Below are 20,971 nucleotides of genomic sequence, written 5' to 3' on the forward strand. Positions count from 1 at the left end.
GCACCGGTATTCTTCCCCACCCCCCAAATCAAAAGGGATGCCACAGGAAATGTACAGATTGCCTTGACAGAAGCTAGCATTTTCATAAAAAAGATTTTGACCATTTTCTCCCTAGTAAGGTATGTATTATACATACCAGCGAACCACCTTACACACGATACATCGAACTACTTTATACAATGTGTACGTAAAATAATAATAAATATTAACTATATCAATTATTATCATTAATAGATCAAGTTGTTTCATTTTGTTTTTTAGTTTTGATTATTATTTGGATAACGATATTAATAAATTAATTTTTTTAGTTGATAATTAATGAAATTATATTAAATATGTAATTGTAGAGATAATATGTGAATTTTTAAATTTTTAAAGTAGATTAGATATTGTAGTGGTAAGTAAATTCTTTTTATCTAAATGAATTAAAGTAAATATAATAAAATCATATTTAATTAAATTTATATAAGAATTTAATATACATGAATAAAAAGATTCTATATACTAGCGCTCCGTAATCGTCACAGATAATTATATATATATATATATATATATATATATTGAATTAGTTCAACTTTTACATAAAATTTGGTATATAACATGAGGAATTAGTAAAATTTCTGAAGGGGTAATTGGTTAAAATTGCGAAACTGGTAGAATGAAAGTTATTGAAAGTAGTAGGGTTAAATGTCGATTACTCGTTTATTGAGTTATGTCTAAAATCTCACAATCAGAGCCGAAGCTGACTGCAGTGGGAAGAAGAAGCAACCCCAAGAAACACAGGTCTGTCAGAATCAGAAAGAATGGCTACTAGTTCGTCCGCCGGGGGAATAGGTAAGAAGAGGCAGAAGAAAGCTAGAAACCCCCAAGAGGTCACAAACGTGGCCGAATCCACTCGCATTCAAATCGCCCAGATTCTTGAGAATTTTAGAACTTCCAACGATGACGGTGAGTAATATTTCAGATTTCAAAGAGACGAAACCCCTTCTTTAGTTTCCATTTTTCTGTTGGGCGCTTGTCAATTCTGTCTGCGTGTTTTTGATGCAATTTTTTTACCTTTTACTATTTGCTATATTCTTATTCTATCGAGGCCTCTTGAGTTATTGACTGTATGTTTATGTTCATTGATGTATTATGATTAACTAGTGAATGATCATCCCTCTTCGAATGAATGTTCTGTAATATAGCATCATCTGGCGCATGATTGATTTGTAGTTGAAATTTATGAAATTATTGACATTATCCAACATCACATGCCTGCTAAGTGCTAGCTAGAAAGTCTCTTCTCAGTTAGCATGATTATAGTTTTCCTAGTTGGATTGTCACTTCAGAAAGTTGACCTTTGGTTTATCACTTCCAAATTTCATATTTAAGCATGACATTATTAACTTATTTGGGCTACTTCTTTCTACCACCGTTAAAAGCTGCAACTTGGTGAGTTCTCTGGAAGAAAATGATTTAGATCTGAAGTTTTTTGTACAGTGTACACATTTCAAGAAAACCTGACAAATCGTGGGCGAGCTTCAGTGCATATGTTATGCAGGAAAATGGGTATGAGTTCCAAAAGTTCTGGGTAAGGCTGTTAGTAAGCTGATATGCGTCCTGATTATTATGACTTATGCCTCTAAACTTTTGGGGCTAGCCTCTTCGTTTTCTGAAGAATGACGCTCAATGTAGGCGGGGGGAGCAGCGACGTGTGTCTGTTTATAAGACCAAAAAGGGATTGGACCCCGTTAAAGGGAAAGAAAATGTTGTTTCTTTTAGATTTTCAAAAGATACAAAAGATGTTTTGCAGGATTTTTTCTCTCGCTATCCCCCTGATGCTGCGGAGGTGGCTGATAATAAACATGTAGAAAGCAGTGGAACAAGCCATAAAGTGAGAGGAAAGAGAGACGATATCTTTGCTAAATCTCAGATGACCAATTCTGAAATTGCAAATAAGTTGGAAACACTTTCTTCCAGAATAGAGAAGGACCCAAACTTGAGACAGGTCTCTTTTTCCTTTGTTCGTTTGATTCTTTAATCTTGTGGTTGTGCTAGTATTATCACGTTTAGCTGCAAATATTATATCAAGTTATTATAATTACATTACACAGATTGCAGGAAAGAGGTCCAAGCTTCCGATTGTACCTTTCAAGGATGTTATTACGCGCACAGTGGAGTCTCATCAGGTTGTCCTTTGTTAATCTTAAATTCTGTGCAATTTAAATGTTTGTGTATGATGCATTGATGCTTCTCCTGGGTGGTGAATCATGTTAGTATGCAATCATGACAGTTACAATTACGAAAAGAATCAAATGTCGAAATAGCTGTGCACAACATACTCTAGAAACAGAGAATAAATATACTTTTAAATTTCAATTGTTGGCTGGATGAGACCGCTGGTTTTCTGGCACTGCTAGGTTTGAACTTTTTCTGCTACGCCGACTTGTTCACTATGCTCTTAGAAATCCTTTTGAGTTCTCTTATGTTCCTGTTATCCCTGATAGATTATATTTGCCTTTATCTTGAGAAACAGGTTGTGCTGATTTGTGGCGAAACTGGATGTGGAAAAACAACACAGGTTGCCAGCCATTTTTCCCTTGACTTTTTATTATTTTTCATCTCCTTCTCTCATAAAAGACATGGTAGTGACCAGTACGAGTTATAACGCAATTTCATGGTTTATTCTTTTTTTTTTCTGGTTCTTTTTTCCCTTTCTCGCTGTTATGAATTTGCTTAATGGAACGTTACTTTTCTTAGATAAGTTAAAGTTGTGAACAGCACACTTTAATCCTTGTCTACTATTGTTCCGTTGGATAAGTGAACAGAATGCAGATAATGGATTTAAAAAATTGAAAGAAAATCCAATCAGTCAGTTTAAATTGTTTTTTTTTTATCAGAAACTATGATTAAATATATTGGTAAAAATGTTACAAGTGCAGTGGATGAGTGTTCCACATTACATAGGCTTAATGCGCATACAACAGAGTCCTTGTATCACCTATGAAAACACAACTAGCAATAGACAAAATTCCAATCCCTAACAAGGTACGAGACCGACATATGCTGAAATTGTGGTATACTGATTGTCCATGTCGCCACTCTAAATTTGATTGTCTCCCATAAATCTTCCGAAGATTGTTCTGTATCCCTGAAGATTCTACCGTTTCTTTCCAACCATATAGACCAAAAGATGCAATGTACGACTATGTACCAGAATTTCTTCAGTCCCTTTCCCTTTAGGAAGCCTGACTCCATGATGAACATTTCTTTCGATCTCATTGGGAAAATCCACTCGAATCCCAAGTGGTTCATGACTTTGTTCCAGATTCCATTCGTAAAAGAACAATGCACTAAAATATGATCTTGGTTTTCTTCAGCTTTCTTGCATAGAGTACACCACTGTGGTGATAATGTAAAGACAGGCCTTCGTCTCTGCACCGCATCACAAGTCTGCAATTTACCCAAAGCCACAATCCAAGAAAACACCTTTACCTTTAGTGGTACATGTATTTGCCAGATATTAGAATAGTATGGGAACTCATCTATAGAACTATTCGAAAAGAAAGAGTTATAAAGAGATGACACAGAGAAAGCACCAGAAGGATCTCCTAACCAAACCCGGACGTCCACTAACCTGACGCTCAATCTAACTGAATCTAAGACACCTAAAAGATCAGTGAACTCTCCCAACTCTACGTCGTTTAACCCTCTTCTGAACCTCACATCCCATTGAATATTAGATACACCCTGAGAATCTAAAATATAATAGAAGTGTTTGATTGGTTTGTTAATCGACAAAGAAATGCGTAACAGATTAGGAAACAACTCTTGAAAGGACACCACACCCACCTACATATCCTCCCAGAAACGTAAGAAATTCCCCTCCTTAAGTACCGTGCCAATCAACTGATGACAAGTCGAGTAAGAACGAGAAATAAACTTCCATGGGCTTCTAAAAGTCGAGTTCTTCACCATCGCTTCCATTTTCCTGAGTCCCGTAAATGCTTGCCAAGACTTTTTTCCACAAAGATTCCTGTTCCACCACGCATCTCCACCACCATTTACCTAAAAGCGCCAAGTTTCTCATCCGTATGTTCCCCAAACCAAGTCCTCCTCTCTCTTTCGGCTTGCACACTTGCTCCCAACCGACAACATGGGATTGAACCTCCCCATCGGGTCCATCCCACAAAAAGTCCCGCATCATTTTTTATATAAGTTGTGCCACCCTAGTAGGTACCTTGAAGAGGGACATGAAGTAAGTTGGCATGGCACTTAAGACCGATTTAATTAATGTCAACCTTCCACCTCTTGATAGGAAGGATTTTTTCCAACTCGACAATTTTTTTGACATTCTGGAAATCACGGGTGCCCAGAATTCCATTTTCATTGGATTGCCTCCCAAAGGTGCCCCAAGATACTTGATTGGCCATTGCTCTTTCTTGCACCCAATATTTCTTGCCACCTCATCTACCTCTTCATCCGAGTAGTTCAAGCCTAGTACTGAGGTTTTTTCGAAGTTGATTTTGAGCCCCGATTTCATGCAAAACAATTTCAATAATCTCACAGCTTCCATCAAATGACTTTCGGATTGGACAAGGAAGAGCGTGTCATCGGCAAACTGTATGCGTGAAATTTCGACTTTGTCCCTCCCAATCACAAGTCCTCTTACAACACTTTCCAGCTTGGCCTTGTCGATCAACCGCCCCAAACCATCAATAACCAGATTGAACAGGAATGGAGATAAAGGGTCTCCTTGTCTGAGCCCCCTTTCCCCTTTAAATTTCCCTCTCGGCCTTCCGTTGATAAATATCGAGAAAGCAACATTAGAGATACATCCCTTAATCCACTTCCTCCGCTTTTCTCCGAAGCCTTTCTTTGTAAGAACAAAGTCAACAAATCTCCTGTCTACATTGTCGTAAGCTTTTTCCAAATCAACTTTCAAAATCTACCATTTCTTCTTTTTCCTTCTATACTCCTCCACAACTTCGTTTGCGATTAGACAACAATCCGTTATTTGTCTTCCTTTTATGAATGCACACTGATTTTCCGCTACTGTGTTACTCATCACTGCCTTTAATCTGTTAGTCAATACTTTTGCCAAGATTTTGTATAAACTTGTTGTTAGACTGATTGGCCGGAAATCTTTAATCTTCATTGCCTCTTGTAGCTTTGGAATAAGGCAGATATATGTTTCATTCGTAGATGCATTGACAATTCCTCCCTCAAAAAATTCAGCGAACACTTTGAAAAGATCCGATTTAATTGTATCCCAATTTTTCTGATAAAAGGCCAACGTGAAACCATCCGGGCCCGGTGCTTTGTTTCCATCGCATTCAAACACTGCTCCTTTGATCTCATCCTCTGAAAAGTTAACCACCAAATGTTCAGCATCAACCGAATCTAATGGACTCCACTCCAACCCCTCAATACCCGTCCCGTCTCCTTCCGATGCCCTATACAGATTTTTGTAAAAACCAACAATGGTGTTCTCAATTGCATCTTCTTCTGAAACCAACGACCCATCCTCTAATTCTATCTTTTCGATAATTGCTCTATTCCTTCGGCCGGTCAACAATGTGTGGAAAAACTTAGTGTTTTGGTCCCCTTCTTGTAGCCATTTGACTTTTGCTTTTTGACTCTCCATTTGAAATTTTCGGATGTTTAAAGTTTCCAGCTCACATTTTGCCTCTCTTCGGTGCTCTTGTAAGTTGGGATACGAATTTCCCCCCTGCTCTCTCGCATCCAATTGTGAAATTTTGTTTTGCAACTCCGAAATTCTTACATTGACATCACCGAATACCTCGAAGTTCCATTTTTTGACTTTTGATTTTATTTCTTTGAGTTTGCTCATGAACTTGAAACCCTCCCACCCCAGTATGTTACCTGTATTCCACCATGCTTCGACATCTTTTTTGAATTTGTGGTGCAACAACCAAGCATTCTCGAACCTGAACTGGTGTAGGACCCCATCTCAGTCTCGCCGTGTCTAACAAAATAGGGTTGTGATCAGATGTGATTCTTGGTGGCACCGTATGTCTGAATGAAGGAAATATATCCATCCACCCCCCTGTTACGAAGAACCTATCAAGTCTGCAACAGATTGGATTGGTCCTGAAGTTGGACCAAGTAAACTTAGCATTCAATAGAGGAGGGTCGTACAATTCCAAATCCTGTATAAGATTGTCAAAACAATACATACTAGGGGTAAAAGAATTGCTGTTCAATTTTTCGCTCAAATTGCGAACCACATTAAAATCTCCTCCTACGCACCACCTCTCTCCACAAATGGAATGCAAACCCGCTAATTCATCCCAGAAAAAATCTCTCAGTCTTGGCTTACATGGCCCGTACACTGCAGTGAACCACCACTTGAAGTCATCTTTCCACTTGATTTCAATAGAGAGTGAGAAATCCCCAATCAAATTGTCAGTTACCAAGACTACTTTAGGATCCCACATCACCAATATTCCCCCTGATCTTCCTTCCGCCGGTAAAGTAACCCAATCTACGAATCTCGATTTCCACAAACTTGCCACGAAGCAACGATCAACCAACATTTTCTTGGTCTCTAAAACCACAACGATATCTGGATTTTCCTTTCTAATAACTGTTCGAACTAGTTCCCTTCTCCTGGAAGACCCTCCCCCTCTAATGTTCCAAGAGCATATTTTCATATCAAACGGTTTGCTCCCCTCGAATTCGAGCCTTTCTCATAATTGATCCCCCATTGAAGCCTGCTCAATTCTTTGCTTAAACTGCCCGAAATCTTTTTAACACCATTTTTTGAATTGTACACTGTTCTCTCATTCCCAATTTCCTTTTTAGCCCTACAACTGACCTCCACCACAATTCTTTTGGAAGCCTCAATCTCGGAACCCGACTTGTCATGTATGTATGATTGCACTCCTCTTAACAACCCACTAGAAAACCCCAAAGCAGGAAAAGACGAGGGAAAAAGAACGTGAAGCTTGAAAGAATGATTAAGACTCGATGAAGGGAAACAGAAAAATACCTTTCCCACTAAAGGTTTGGTGTTGTCCAGAATAGGTGGCTCTTGGATTTCATCTTCCTGTTTGAACAGTTCATGAATCTCCACATCCTCTGTGTCGGTGTTGGTTTTGATGTTTGAATATGATGATATTTCGCTTCCATCCTCCGAAAAATAAAGATTGTCTTCCCTAATGTCGTCTTATTGATCATCGAAATTAAAATCAACTTCATCATTGAGATCGATTTCCCCTGTCTTGCTCAGAACATCCTCGTTAACTTCCTCCATGTTCACCCTTCCTCCGACCTCGTTGAAATTTAGTAGGTTAGTCTCTTCAACTTCTTGAATTGACACTGATTGGATTGGAGTATGTGTAAAGTCCTGTATCTCTTTTGGTACTATTCTTTTTAGTATCTTCTCCACCTTCCTTCCCATCCGATGATTAGCCGACACAGAGCTGACTGCTACCCCTGCTTTTGCTGAGGTTGAATGCGAAATCCCTTGCTTTTCCCCCATCTTATCCTTGTGACAGCAAGTAGGCTCCCCCTTATCCTTGCTAGTCCTGGGGACATTTGAATTTCCCCACCCTGCCACTGTATTTTTGCCATTAATCAATGCTTGGGCGTAAGTTTGTTTTGTGTAAGCTTCGTACGCCTTAATATCGAATGAGTCAACAAAAATTGTAACATCCGAACGTTCCCCATTCAAGAGTATAGACATTCTGTTCTGAATAAACCCTTCTCTATTTCCTTTAACCTTTATCTTGGCTGCACCTAGTTGTCTGAAATTTAACGTATCTTTGCTGATCTCCAACAATCCCCCGCATCGTTCTCCAATAACTCTGAAATTTTCAATCGTCCATAGATGCCATGATAAGCCAAAAATCCTGATCCAACTATTACAACACTTGTAAACCGTATCAACTGAGTTGATATTAGGGCTCCACTCTTCAAAAGATAATGAAATTCCACCTTCAAAGAATCCTCGTCGCAGATTAACAAAGTAGGAAAATTCCTTCAAATTTGCAGGCCACCAAACTGCTTTATTTTCTTTGAACGGGTAAATGACGACCCTTCTCTTGACATCCTTGCCTAATACCGCTGCAATCTTTTCCCATGATAGGTTAGCCCTTCCTTTAGTGACAATCAGAGCCTCTTTCCAATTCCTTTGAGTTGTATTCGTTCCACTATCCTTATCATTCTTCGTCAATTCTCGGCAGTACCTTCCTTCTTCATTCCGAGCTGCCTGTTTAGTATTATCACCTCTGAATGGGCCTTTTCTACGCTCACTAGTTGCTTGTTCTGTTGTCGGATCAACCCCCCTTTGAGCATTCCTTTCCAATAATTTTTTGAAAATATTGAGATTCTAAGCCACCCTTGAGAGTTGGGACCGCTTGGCACTATGATGATCTGTTTCCTCCCCAACGAATTAAATCTTGAGATCTCTAAGAATCTTCCTCTACTATTAGCAAATTTCTGTAAAGTGACTATCGCATTCCTACCCCTGAATCGATAAAACTCCGATGAAGACTGGGAATTAAGTATAAATTGCTTGATTTTTGAGTTGAACCAACTAGCCTCCTCCCGATCTAAATCCATTAAATAGCTTGCATTCCTTGTTCTTTCCAAACAACGAATGGAAGAGCCTCCTTTAACCATCCCGAACGAGAACACTTTAAACTCGATCTTAACTGTTTCCTCTCTATCCCGTTGTTGGAATCTGGTTGCCATTATCACTGTAGACACTGGCGAAAGATTAAATCCTGAAAAAATTGTAGACCGCTGCTGAAAAATGCCGGATCGGAGAAGATCTTGAAACCCAGCCTATTAACTCTTGGTTACTCCAAGATAGGACCGTCAAGATTCGAATTTTGGATTTTGAAATTTGAAATTTGAAAACGGAAAAAGGGGCCCGTCGACGACCGTCAGCCGGCGCCGACGACAGTGGAAATTGAAAAGTTGAAGCTCAGTGGGTTAAGAATCTAGGTTGATGGAAGAGGAATCCGAATGGTATGGGCTAACGGTGGGAGAGAGCATTTTGAAAAATTCTCTCACTAGAGATTCCTTTTTAGATGAATCAGTCAGTTTAAATTGTTGTTCTCTGAGGCAGTCATAAAACCCTTCACTTTATATGCCAAAAGTTCATGTGATCCAGTATATTTGGTGCATTGCTCTGGTCTGTAAGTACTGTAGGAAAATGGTATAAAGATAGCACTACTTCTTGGACGAGGCGTGAGTTTTTTAAGTTATAGAATAAGAGAGTGTAGTAGTAACAGTGGTCAAGAAGTGTTATCTTCTCAAGTTTCAAAGCTTGTAAATTTTCCTCTTCTGGAGAACTTTTTCTTGATACTCTTGTGTATGTACGGGGGGAGTGAGATAAGGCAGAAGGAAGGATGCAATTGGTTCTCAAACAAATAGTCATCTACTTGGAAATAAAGTTTAAGCTTCATGTTGTGCATTCTCTATGACTAAAAGTACTCCTGTTGCTTGTCTCAAACCGAGGTTGTATAGGACTTCGTTAACTATTTCTCTTCAAATATCCTATGTAATTGTTCAAGTGAATATCATCACCGTCAAAATATTTCAGGTTCCACAGTTTCTTCTGGATCATGCATGGAGTAAAGGAGAGACATGTAAAATAGTTTGTACGCAGCCAAGGCGAATATCTGCCACATCAGGTTGATATTAAAATTTGTCTATGTCCTGAATATGCAAATGTTCTCTTTTATGTTCTTTTTATTTTCACTTGTTAGTAAATGCCTAATACCTTATTTCCAAGCGCAGTGGCTGAAAGAATTGCTTCAGAAAGAGGTGAAAATGTTGGAAATTCCGTGGGGTACAAGGTACTCCATGATCTGGCTATTTGCTGTCTTGTTACTGCTGATAAATTAACAACATGCCTAGTTTTAATAGGCCTCAGACCCTCAACCCAGATGACTCCCATTTCCTTGACTTCATTTAATTACCTAGCTTACCAAAGATTGTGAACATCTACCATATTCTGATTCTATATGATTGTATGTTTCTTGTTTGTGCTTTCTGAGCACACTACTTATTTAAATGCCTTTTGGACTTGGATGGCACTAAACAAAACATGATCTACTGATGTGGTAATTTTACACATTCCCGACTGCTAAGAACACCAAATCATGTCATTACATTAGTTGAGCAAATAGATAATGTTCATCTATTACCTAGGTTTTCGATGCAGGAAAATTAAGATTTAGAGTAGAGGAATTGAAAAAATATGTTATTTCTAGCTAATAGATGGTAGAATCGGAAGGTTGCCTGAATTGCATGTTATTAGAAAATATGTTGCTAGGAAAAAGGGGGTAAATATGGAAATTGTGACGATCCATCTATTCCTTTCAAGCATCATCATCTTGGTTTATTAATGCTCTTGTATCTTATCACATTTTCCAATTTTGTATCGTCATGCTAGTCATGCACATTCGTAATGACTACTTCATGAAACATGCTAGATACGGCTGGAGAGCAAAGGTGGGAGGCATTCATCTCTTGTATTCTGCACCAATGGGGTGCTGTTGAGGGTTTTAATTGGTAAAGGAATTGGCAGAACAAACAAAAAAGATTCCAAAAAAATGGCAAATGGGGTCTCTGACATAACCCACATTATTGTGGTACTGCTTCTTTTTTAACTCATCTAAATTTCTATTTTTACCTTCTGTCCCTGCAACTGTTTATTGAAACCAGAACTATTTTGCTTTCTACTATTTTTCATGGATTTGCTTGTAATCTATATCTGTTTCATGCTTCAATTTATGAGCTGCCGCATATTGCATAATTACTCTCTTTTAAAGTTCTGACACCATCAAATTTTCTTGCGGAATTCTCTGAATTATTTTCTTCAGTGTCTCTAAATTCATCCAAACAAATTGTCATCGCAGATGTATTGTTTACCATTATCCTAGTGCTCTAAAGCTTTTACAACTTGCTGTATGACTTGCCATTATTTTATTGATCTGGCCTCACCCAATTTAGTCACTGAAATCCTCTGTGGCGGATTATATTCAAATTGACTATAGTATGATCTAGACCGATTTTGACTCGTTTATATGGCCTCTAGTGTGTTGTTGGAAGCAATTATACCTTCCTTCTTCAATTTTTTGAAGTTTCATATAATTCTAAGATTGGATGTCTCTACCAGTGTTCACGCTGTCTTAATAAATCATAAAAATGAGAAGAGTTTATCAGATCTATTAATCAGGCTTTATTTGTTTTTCTTTTCACTTGTAGGATGAAATTCATGAAAGAGACCGCTTCTCTGATTTTATGCTAGCAATAATCAGGTGCCTTGCCTACTATCGATTATCAAAATTTTCATTTTAGATTGAATTGCCAATGACTTGTGATGGATCGTTTTACAATATTTTATTTTGGTATCCTATCAGGATTAATTTTTATAATTAAATATTGTTACTGTATAGGCGGGTCTTAATTTGAAAGACCTATTAAATGTAATTTTTTTTATCTCTTATGCTAAATAATATTTCTGCTGATTCTGATACTTTTTTCTCCAGAGACATGCTACATTCATATCCTCATCTGCGTCTGGTTAGTACCTTATGAGGGTAAATCTTATTTTACTTGCAAAGTGTCTACCTTTTTTCTAAGTTCATTCCATTATTGCAGGTGTTGCTTTTGCTCAACTGATCTGATAGTTTTTTCACTTTGAACAGGTATTAATGAGTGCCACAATTGATGCAGAGAGATTCTCAAAGTACTTTGGTGGCTGCCCAATTGTTCAAGTCCCTGGGTTTACTTATCCTGTAAGTTTGTTCTTTCTAAGAATTCGTCTTTATTTACTTTTATGATGTTAATATATAAGTGTTCTCTTTCAGGTAAAAGCTTTTTACCTAGAGGATGTACTATCGATTGTGCAACCAACTGGGAATAATGATGTTGCATGCTTGACAAATGTCGAAGACACGGAGAGCTCAATACTAACCGAGGAATACAAAATTGCTCTTGATGAGGCTGTTGACTTGGCTTTGTCAAGTGATGAGTTTGATCCCCTCCTTGAGTTTATATCATCAGAAGGAGATCCCAAAGTCTTTAATTACCAGCACTCCAAAACTGGAGAAACACCTCTAATGGTATTTGCGCAGAAAGGAAGAGTGGCAGATATTTGCATGCTTCTCTCTTTTGGTGTGGATTGTCATTTACGATCCAAGTTTGATAAGACTGCTCTAGATTTTGCTGAACAAGATAATCATAGGGAGGCTGCCGAAATTATTAAAAAACATATGGAGAAACCCTTGTCCTATTCAGACAAGGATAAAATATTGCTTGAGAAGTACATGGCCAATGTTGACCCTGAGCTAATTGATTTTGTGCTCATTGAAAAATTACTGAGGAGAATATGTGATGACTCGAAGGACGGAGCTATTCTCATTTTTCTTCCGGGTTGGGATGACATAAATAGAACAAGAGAGAGGTTACTAGCTAGTCATTTTTTCAAAGATTCGTCCAAGTTTGTAATTATATCTCTTCATTCTTTGGTGCCAGCAGTGGAGCAAAAGAAAGTCTTCAGAAGGCCTGCTCCAGGATGCCGCAAAATAGTTCTGTCAACTAATATAGCTGAGACATCTGTCACCATTGAGGATGTTGTTTATGTTATAGACAGTGGACGAATGAAAGAAAAAAGTTACGACCCTTATAATAATGTATCCACTCTTCATTCTTCTTGGATTTCGAAAGCAAGTGCAAAACAAAGAGAGGGACGCGCAGGAAGGTGCCAACCAGGAATTTGTTATCATCTTTATTCAAAACTCCGTGCTTCTTCACTGCCTGATTTTCAGGTTCCGGAGATTAAGAGAATGCCAATAGAAGAGCTATGTTTACAGGTACTTATTCCATCCATACATGTGATGGAATGCAAAATATCTCTCAAAGATCAATGTATGATGCAATTCATTACTGCTGGCTTTAATATTTTCCTGGGGAAGAGTCACTTGGCGATTTTCCTTCTTTATCGTTCACTAGTGCCGTTAAATGAAGCTAAATAAAAAGAGGGAGAAAAAGAAAGTGGCTGACTTTTGCAAATTTTTCTGCCTCAGGTTCCTTGTGTTTTCCAAATAAGCGAGTCTCAAGTTTATGTGAAATCTTGCAATTTTTCTTGTTTTTCCCTGACAGGTGAAGCTGGTTGATCCATCTTGCAAAATAGAAGATTTTTTGCAGAAAACATTAGATTCTCCAGTTTATGAAACAATACATAATGCAATCACTGTTCTTCAAGATATCGGAGCACTTACGCCTGATGAAAAACTCACAGATCTTGGGGAGAAGCTTGGATCTCTGCCAGTTCATCCATTAACAAGCAAGATGCTATTTGTCGCTATATTGTTGAACTGCCTTGACCCGGCTCTGACATTGGCTTGTGCTTCTGATTATAGAGATCCATTCATTTTACCCATATTACCTAATGAAAGGAAGAGAGCTGCAGCTGCTAAATTGGAGCTGGCTTCATTTTATGGTGGGCATGGTGACCAGCTAGCTATTATTGCAGCCTTTGAGTGCTGGAAAATGGCCTGTGAAAACGGCGATGAAGCTAGATTTTGCTCTCGATACTTCATATCTCCAAGCACTATGAAAATGATATCAGGAATGCGCAAGCAACTGGAGGCTGAACTAGTCCAATCTGGTTTTATACTTGAAGATGCGTCTCGTTGTAGCTTAAATGCACGGGACCCTGGAATTATTCACGCTATCGTTGTTGCTGGTTTATATCCATTGGTCGGAAGACTGCTTGCTCCTACCAAAAGTTGTAAGAGAGCTATCGTGGAGACTGCAGGTGGCAATAAGGTTAGGTTGCACCCCCATTCAACCAATTTCAGGCTATCACTGAGGAAATGTACTCCTCAACCTCTGATCATATTTGATGAGATTACCCGTGGAGACGGTGGATTACACATTAGAAACTGTACTGTGGTGGGTCCACTACCATTACTATTGTTGGCCAAAGAGATTGTAGTGGCTCCCTCAAATGAAAATGACGATGAAGATGATGAAAGTGACTATGAAGATGATGATGCTGAGAGTGATGAAGATAAAACAGGGAGTTATGATTTACCAAATTTTCAGCATGGTGAGAAATTTATGAGCTCACCCGACAATGGTGTTAAAGTTGTCATTGATAGTTGGCTTCCTTTTGAGTCGACAGCACTTGATGTTGCTCAAATTTACTGTCTGAGAGAGCGACTTTCTTCTGCAATTTTGTTCAAAGTAATTTTCTTGCTAATTCACTTTTTTTTCGTTGCATTTCAAATCCCAGACCTCTTGAGGCTGAACTAATAGAATCGCTCATGTTTCATGATACAGTTTGTTGATTATCATGTTCTTTGTAGGTCAGACATCCTCGAAAACTACTTCCGGAACATCTTGGTGCCTCTTTGTATGCAATAGCCTGTAGCCTATCGTATGATGGTATGTCAGGGATCACTTTGCCACTGGAGCCTGTTGACTCACTCGCTTCGATGATTAGTGCTACTGATATCAGTAACCCAAATCATGGGAAGAAAACGGGGATGAATCAGTTGCCAAAACACAATTCCACATACCATGGCAGGCATCAGAACTTTGCCTCTCATCAAGGAGGTAAATCCCATGTAACTATAACTTAGCGAATAGTAAGAATCCATCTAAATGTTATCATGCCGGTACCTTCTATCTCTACAGGTGGCATGAATAGAAGTCAGAAGCTTGCGCCACAAAGCTCCTCTGCGGTTGCACATGAATCAGTCGTTTATGAGACTCCCTCAAAGGGAAAATGTTCTAAGCGGCAGCGTGGCAATGGACTTAGATGATCAACTGGGAACCAAAATCTTCTCATTTACAAGGAGTTAGAAGCAGCTTTCCTTGCTTCACCAACTACAGGGCCAGAATCTTTGAACCAAGAATGGGCAGCCTTTAATGGCATCTTATTAGTTCTACATTGACGGATGCCTTGGGGGTTTATGTCATGGTTACTCTCTTCTACATTTTGAATTTACTTTCCTGCCTTCAACATATATCATGACAGCTAGTCTGACACTGGCGTTACTTCGCTTGATACACAATAGAACTCAGCTATATGATTGAATACATTTAGCAGTTGAGACTGATTAATGCAGCAGGTAGTTTAAATTTATAGCATTCTTTCCACAATTAGTTAATTATTATCTTCTCTTGCTAAAAACACACGACGCAGGTTATTTTTAAAAAAAATTCAAATTCATGTAAGATCATCGATCCAATTCTCCCTTAATGTTCTGTCCTGAAATCACGAGTTCCAGGCGGTGTAGTCATGTTCTTGAAGTTTGAACTGTATTAAAAAAAAAAGTTGAATGGTATAGAAGCCACTTTCTGCTTAATGCGTCTTCTGTGTGATGGGCAACAGTATTACAAAATCCTAGTAATAGGAATATATAAACTTACAGACCCCGCTCGCACACATATGTATCGATAATTCAAAACAAATTTCGCAAATATAGAAAATTATTTGTTCAGGGGAAAAAATATTTGATGTCTATTCACTTGTTTGTTCATGTATTTTTTGGCATTCATTTGCCAGAGTTCTTGGAGCAAAGCTAATGGTGATTTAAAAAAATAACCATATGATGCCATTTACCACATACATTTCTCACCTGTATTTTAATTATTTACCTCTACTTCATTATACCAGATAGAAAGCGTGCGCTTGGACGATTCTTCATAATTTTTAAAAACAATGCATATTATTTAATATCCTATTCGTCTATTTACGAACATACAATATATTTCGTGATTTATTTATACTCATTACTCACCCTTAATATAGTAGATATATTTTAAAAAAATGGTTAAAAATATTTTTGTAAAATAATTTATCTGAGATGATAATTTCATTGGTGCCATGATGGGTTTAGTATAAATGTTTTTTTATATGACAATATATACAGTCAAAATGAAAAAAATAAATAAAAGTAATACTCTTAACATAAAGAGTAATATTTTTTCATGGATGACCCAAATAAGAGATTCGTCTCACAAAATACGACTTTTTAAAACGTCTCACACAAGTTTTTGCCTTTAATTATATGTTTTCCCTTTTAGTTTGAAGAGTTGTTTTTCATTTTAAAAAACGCAGGATATATACGAAAAGGAACTAATCGAGTATTTAAATAATTATTTATATTAATCAGTAATGACACATCAATTATTACATAAAAAAATATTAGATAATAAATTCACTTGGAACAAAACGAACAAATATAGTAATGAGTTATAGGAGAAAGATTCGGCCTACTTGTTACCAATCCAAATCCGATATCAGTATATGGCAAGAGTTCTGTAAGGTCAAGAGAAAGATTCGGCCTTCTCTTTTTTCTTTTTTTTTTTTGGTTGCATTTGTGAGGCGACACGTTGAAAAATCAACAATGATTTGAGAGTTAAACAAGCGTTCGATTTCTACTCAAGTTTCTGGAGAAATATAACAGAGAAGAGGTGGAGAGAATGAGGGAGGAAAATATTGATTTCATTCTTGGATTCTTGTATTCAAGGCCCAATGTGAATTTGGGAGGATCAAAGATTCTTTTGATATTGCCATGGATGGAGTTTTAATAACAAAAAAATATTGGGGACGTACGATCTTGGAAATTGAAGCTTGAGTTATCATGAAAGTCTAAGCAATGTCATGGAGTGATTCCCAAGAGGAAGGATAAAAATCGGATCTACCTTATCTGGATGGCACATTTTGTCGAGAGAGGAGATTCATTACAGACTGATAAAAAAAAACTGATCTTGCATCAGTTTGAAATTACATTTTATTAGTATGGATATTAGTCCATGCGGATGTTGGACCTTTATGTTATTTACATGCTTTGAATGTTTATATAACTTTTTCTTGTGTTTAATTTAATCCGACTGATTTAAGTCTTCATTATTTTGTTCTATTCAAAAGATAAGTTGCACAATCGAGTGCAGCTCCACTTCACATACCTACTAACTTGAGACAGAGGTGTACGTACATATAACAAAAATCCACCAGTGCTATATGCCTGTTAAGCTTTGAATTATTTCTATGCTCTACAATTTAAGGCCAACTCAGAAGATTGGATAATTCAAGCACGCTCTCTCTCACACACACACACACACACACTCACACTCTCTTTCTCTCGTATCTTTTTCTAACCTTATTATTTATTGCACTACCCTTTGGAGAAGATGAAACAGTGGAACGAGTTGTAAAGCCTGTCCGCTTATGTTCAGCCATGTCTTTGCCAAATGCTTTCATCACATCCGCCTTGAGTTCCATGAAGCGCATCTTTTTCGTTCTTTGTTCTTCTGGAGTGCCCTTCTCCAGTAATAGAGCCCCTAAAGTGTCGTCCTCCAACAGTCTATCAAGAACTTCCGAGCAGTTAGGGGAAATATCGCCGCCCCGTCTCCACTGCCATTTAACAAGAATTGAATCTTAATTCACTGAGCTATAACGTACATAAATTTTCAGATGTAATTTGCATCCTAAAATTTGTGGCATTCGACAGGGAAGTGAATGTGGAATGCTTTTAAGTTCAAGAAATACTTTTGAGCCGGTGTCTTACCGGTTTTTTGCAGGGCTTGCAACCTCTGCTGGAGCCTTTTAACATGCTCAGTCGGTATTTCATTCAAATCTACCTCCCTAAAGTTCCCATAGGAACCTTCGGATGTCGAAAGCCCAGCAAACTCCAGTGTCAAATCTGCATGTGCTATCTGCATAGCTAATCTTGCTTCCAATGGAAATAAGGTCCGTGCCATTGCAACTGTTATGTAAACACCAATTTTATAAAGAACTATATTGGATAATTGGTTGGCTATTGACTCGGAATACATGCAAGAATCCGTTAGAGCTGGATGAATAAAGTATAAGCTGCAGCTTAGAAATTTGTAACTGTACAACAATCATATCATCATATACCAATCATTACACCACATAGGCACATAGGTAGCAACACACGACTATAGGACTTCTATTTCTACTTATCCATATCCCATAATTGCCCCCAACTAACAATTCATCATTATTGCCTCTGAGTTCAGTTATAGAATCAAACTGCCGCCATTGTGTCCAAAGTTATGATGATATGACTCCAACATTTCAAAATTCACGGATAATTTCTGCTCCAAACAAACTCACAATTCTAGCAACTTTTGTGAGGATCAACTATTTATAATTTCACTTCCTAACTATAATTTCTAGCCCTGTCCCTGATGCATGTTTGCGATCGTTTTCCCGGGAAAAAAAAGGACAAATATGACATGGCAACGCATATTGAGTTAATAACTTATCATTACCTCTATTCTCAAGAAGAAGAAGCCTCATGTGCAGATCATCGGCCACCATCATGCATGACATTGACACATATCCAGCCAATGGATTCCTGTACATCTCTCTCGCCAGCATTTCTACACACAATCGGTCCTTATTCGTCTCCTGGCCATGCTTCATCTCCTCGTTAAAATCCTTAGGACGCGTCAACATCCTGCATATCGTCACAGCTGTACGTCCATCCCATGTCCTATCAAACACAGATGCACCCTCGGCAAGCAATCCAAGAACTATGGATGGGTCCTTGCGTCTTGCAGCTACATGAAGTACAGTGTACCCTTGAGAATTTCTGAGGTTAATATCAGCATTCTTCAAGTTCAAAACCTCATTCATAAGCTTAGGATTGCAATATGCAGCAGCATAATGAAGAGCACAAGCTGCATCTAAGGTGATATCGGATTCATCCAAAAGTAACTTCACTAATACAACGTCATCAGAATCAAGTGCTCTGTGAATTCTCCTGATTCTCTTCTCATTCACCGAGTCCGCTATGATCGAGTCTTCTTCTTCTTTCTTAGAGTGGACGCAGAGTGATTTGACATCGGCCAACACCTCACGGGGCAGCTCCTTCTCCATGGCAATGTTGTCGAGTTCTGATCGTGCTAATCTTTGGACACAATGTGCAAGAAGTTGCTTCGACTCACAATGAAATGCCACCACAAGAATTGGAATTACGTCTTCCACAAAAGCTTTGTCAACAAAATTAAGAAGGCGACGCTACAAGTAAACAGAGAGACAATTATCAGAATCCACATCTCCGAAAAAAAGCATATGAGACAAGATTATAGTCACCACAGCATTCAGAGACAAGTGCCAAACTGACCTGAACAACCATCACAAGTTCTTTAATCTGAAATATAGCAGAAGCATACATCATCTGCACAGCATAATCGATGGCAGGGCCACAGGAATCATGAGCACAAGATTCATCAACACAGGTTGATACCTTGGTTGGATTCGCCTTCATCTTTCCAGTATACAAATAATTCAAGACAACAATGAATGCTTCGTATCCTACTCTTCCATGAGGCAACAATTCAGACATAACATACTTCGGTTTTTGTTCCTTAACAGATTCTACACTCACATTTTTGAATAGTTTGTGAAAAAATTGACTCTGGGAGGCTAAAATACAGCGATGGACACCCACAATGTGCCCCTCAACTTCTATTTCGGCATCACTGTAGTCTAAGTCACCACCAAGCAAGAGCTTCTCAAGGCCGGTACTTAGTCTACTCAAACTCAGTAATTCAAGACTCGTCCCCACTTCGGAGCTAGCAGCGGAAGATATATTGTTGCTAGTTGAGCCATTTGACAAGAGAGAGTTGGAGGCAAAGCTCAATGATGAATTGAGCTCGCTGTCATATTCCATATTTAAGGCTCCTTGGATTTTATTTACCCAAAATTAGATTTTTTTTAATAACATAAGGCAAAAAATATTGTACAATATTATAAGCTCCAGCACTCCTAATTCCTCAAAACCTCAAAAGTAACCCAGGCAGCCCGCAAGTCAGCGCCTCAATTATTCATTATCACAAGCTACACACCGATAAGCCAAGCAATATGCAAAGACAAAATTAAATTTTTGGGCCCACAAATAGGCTCATGATCAGCTCTTCTAGCTAGCAAATTATCCTCTAAAGAATGAAACTATTCATCACGATCCCGCCTGATTGTCACAGTAAGCTTCCTGTAAAGTTCAATAAATAAAAACCCAAGTCAACAGAGTTAAACCAACGTGAAAGGTGAATATAATACAATCTTCCCGAACTTCCCAGAAAAGAAGTAGCAAAATTCTACCAAGTTACCTGCAGTATTTGTTCAATAACCAATAAGTTCATGGGTTGTGGCGATAGTTGACTTTGCTGTAAAAGGGTCACGTATACAATAACTACTTGCGTTCAAAGTTGAGAAAAATGGAGTAAAAAATGTTAATGAATGAGTTTCTGGGAAACGACAGTGAAGGTCGTACGGATCAGGAGTCGGATTGGGGAGCTGCTGTGTTTGTTTCTTTGCTCCAAGTAGACGGGCTATGCTGACCAAATCCAACCTTAACTTTTCTCTCTCCATGTCTAATTACGATTGACCAAATATAGAATTATTACTACTTTTTTTTTTAAATGAAATTACTTTTATTAAATTAGATAAAAAATAATATAAATACAACTACACCGAGCATCGCCTACAAGAACTATATTAGTAGCACTCGATATACACCTAAAGATGTGAATCTTAATTCTCTTAATGATGTCATTAATAGTTCAGTTGAATGTTCTCAAACGTTACTCTTTTGCGCATGTTCTAAACGTGATAAACATTAGCCTGCCAAAGTCATAATTCTCATTCTAGCTAGAGTGGAGGATCCATTGTACTGGTTACGAAAAGCCTTGAGAATGGTACTCGGTGAACCCATGTTTTTCTTCATCCCTAACCAGTTGCGAATATCATCGCATATCGGTTGGAAATTTGGCAATCAAAGAACAAGTGTACGGCCGATTCTTCCGCAGCACCGCAAAGAACACAAGATTTGTCAGTGACAAATACCAATCTGTCTCAAGTAAATAGTTTCCTACGAGTGAACAACCACAAAACATGTTTAGGGATCATACACGCCTTATTACTATTTCTATATGTGTATACGTGTGTGCGTAATGG

General features: G+C 38.1%; 1 protein-coding gene and 1 pseudogene across 2 annotated transcripts; one reads left to right on the forward strand and one right to left on the reverse strand.

Annotated features, from left to right (window-relative positions):
* Window positions 1-699: 699 nt before the first annotated feature.
* LOC142522754 (DExH-box ATP-dependent RNA helicase DExH6) lies at window positions 700-15,288 on the forward strand. Of its 2 annotated transcripts, none has more exons than XR_012814521.1 (15): window positions 700-948; window positions 1,483-1,573; window positions 1,678-1,990; window positions 2,097-2,171; window positions 2,519-2,563; window positions 9,560-9,650; window positions 9,757-9,815; window positions 10,455-10,613; window positions 11,230-11,282; window positions 11,514-11,547; window positions 11,673-11,762; window positions 11,835-12,839; window positions 13,129-14,217; window positions 14,345-14,589; window positions 14,671-15,288. XR_012814521.1 is itself a non-coding variant. In XM_075626283.1 (15 exons), exons 1-15 carry the CDS (start codon window positions 804-806, stop codon window positions 14,796-14,798), a joined length of 3,627 nt encoding a protein of 1,208 aa, XP_075482398.1. In that variant the 5' UTR covers window positions 702-803; the 3' UTR covers window positions 14,799-15,288. The 2 variants fall into 2 exon arrangements, 1 of the variants encoding a protein (XP_075482398.1); XM_075626283.1 differs by having other exon boundaries at window positions 702-948; window positions 14,340-14,589.
* Window positions 15,289-17,006: 1,718 nt separating this feature from the next.
* LOC142522816 (BTB/POZ domain and ankyrin repeat-containing protein NPR1-like) lies at window positions 17,007-20,385 on the reverse strand (annotated as a pseudogene).
* Between the last annotated feature and the right edge of the window lie 586 nt (window positions 20,386-20,971).

The sequence above is a fragment of the Primulina tabacum genome, chromosome 13, assembly GCF_025594145.1.
Source record: "Primulina tabacum isolate GXHZ01 chromosome 13, ASM2559414v2, whole genome shotgun sequence".
Lineage (NCBI taxonomy): Eukaryota > Viridiplantae > Streptophyta > Magnoliopsida > Lamiales > Gesneriaceae > Primulina > Primulina tabacum.

Excerpts from the sequence above, each read along its gene's own strand:
- LOC142522754 (XM_075626283.1), top strand. The coding sequence starts at position 804 with ATGGCTACTAGTTCGTCCGCCGGGGGAATAGGTAAGAAGAGGCAGAAG. Across the intron at positions 11,548-11,672 it reads CATATCCTCATCTGCGTCTG|GTATTAATGAGTGCCACAAT; the intron begins GTTAGTACCTTA and ends CACTTTGAACAG. Across the intron at positions 14,218-14,339 it reads CTTCTGCAATTTTGTTCAAA|GTCAGACATCCTCGAAAACT; the intron begins GTAATTTTCTTG and ends TGTTCTTTGTAG.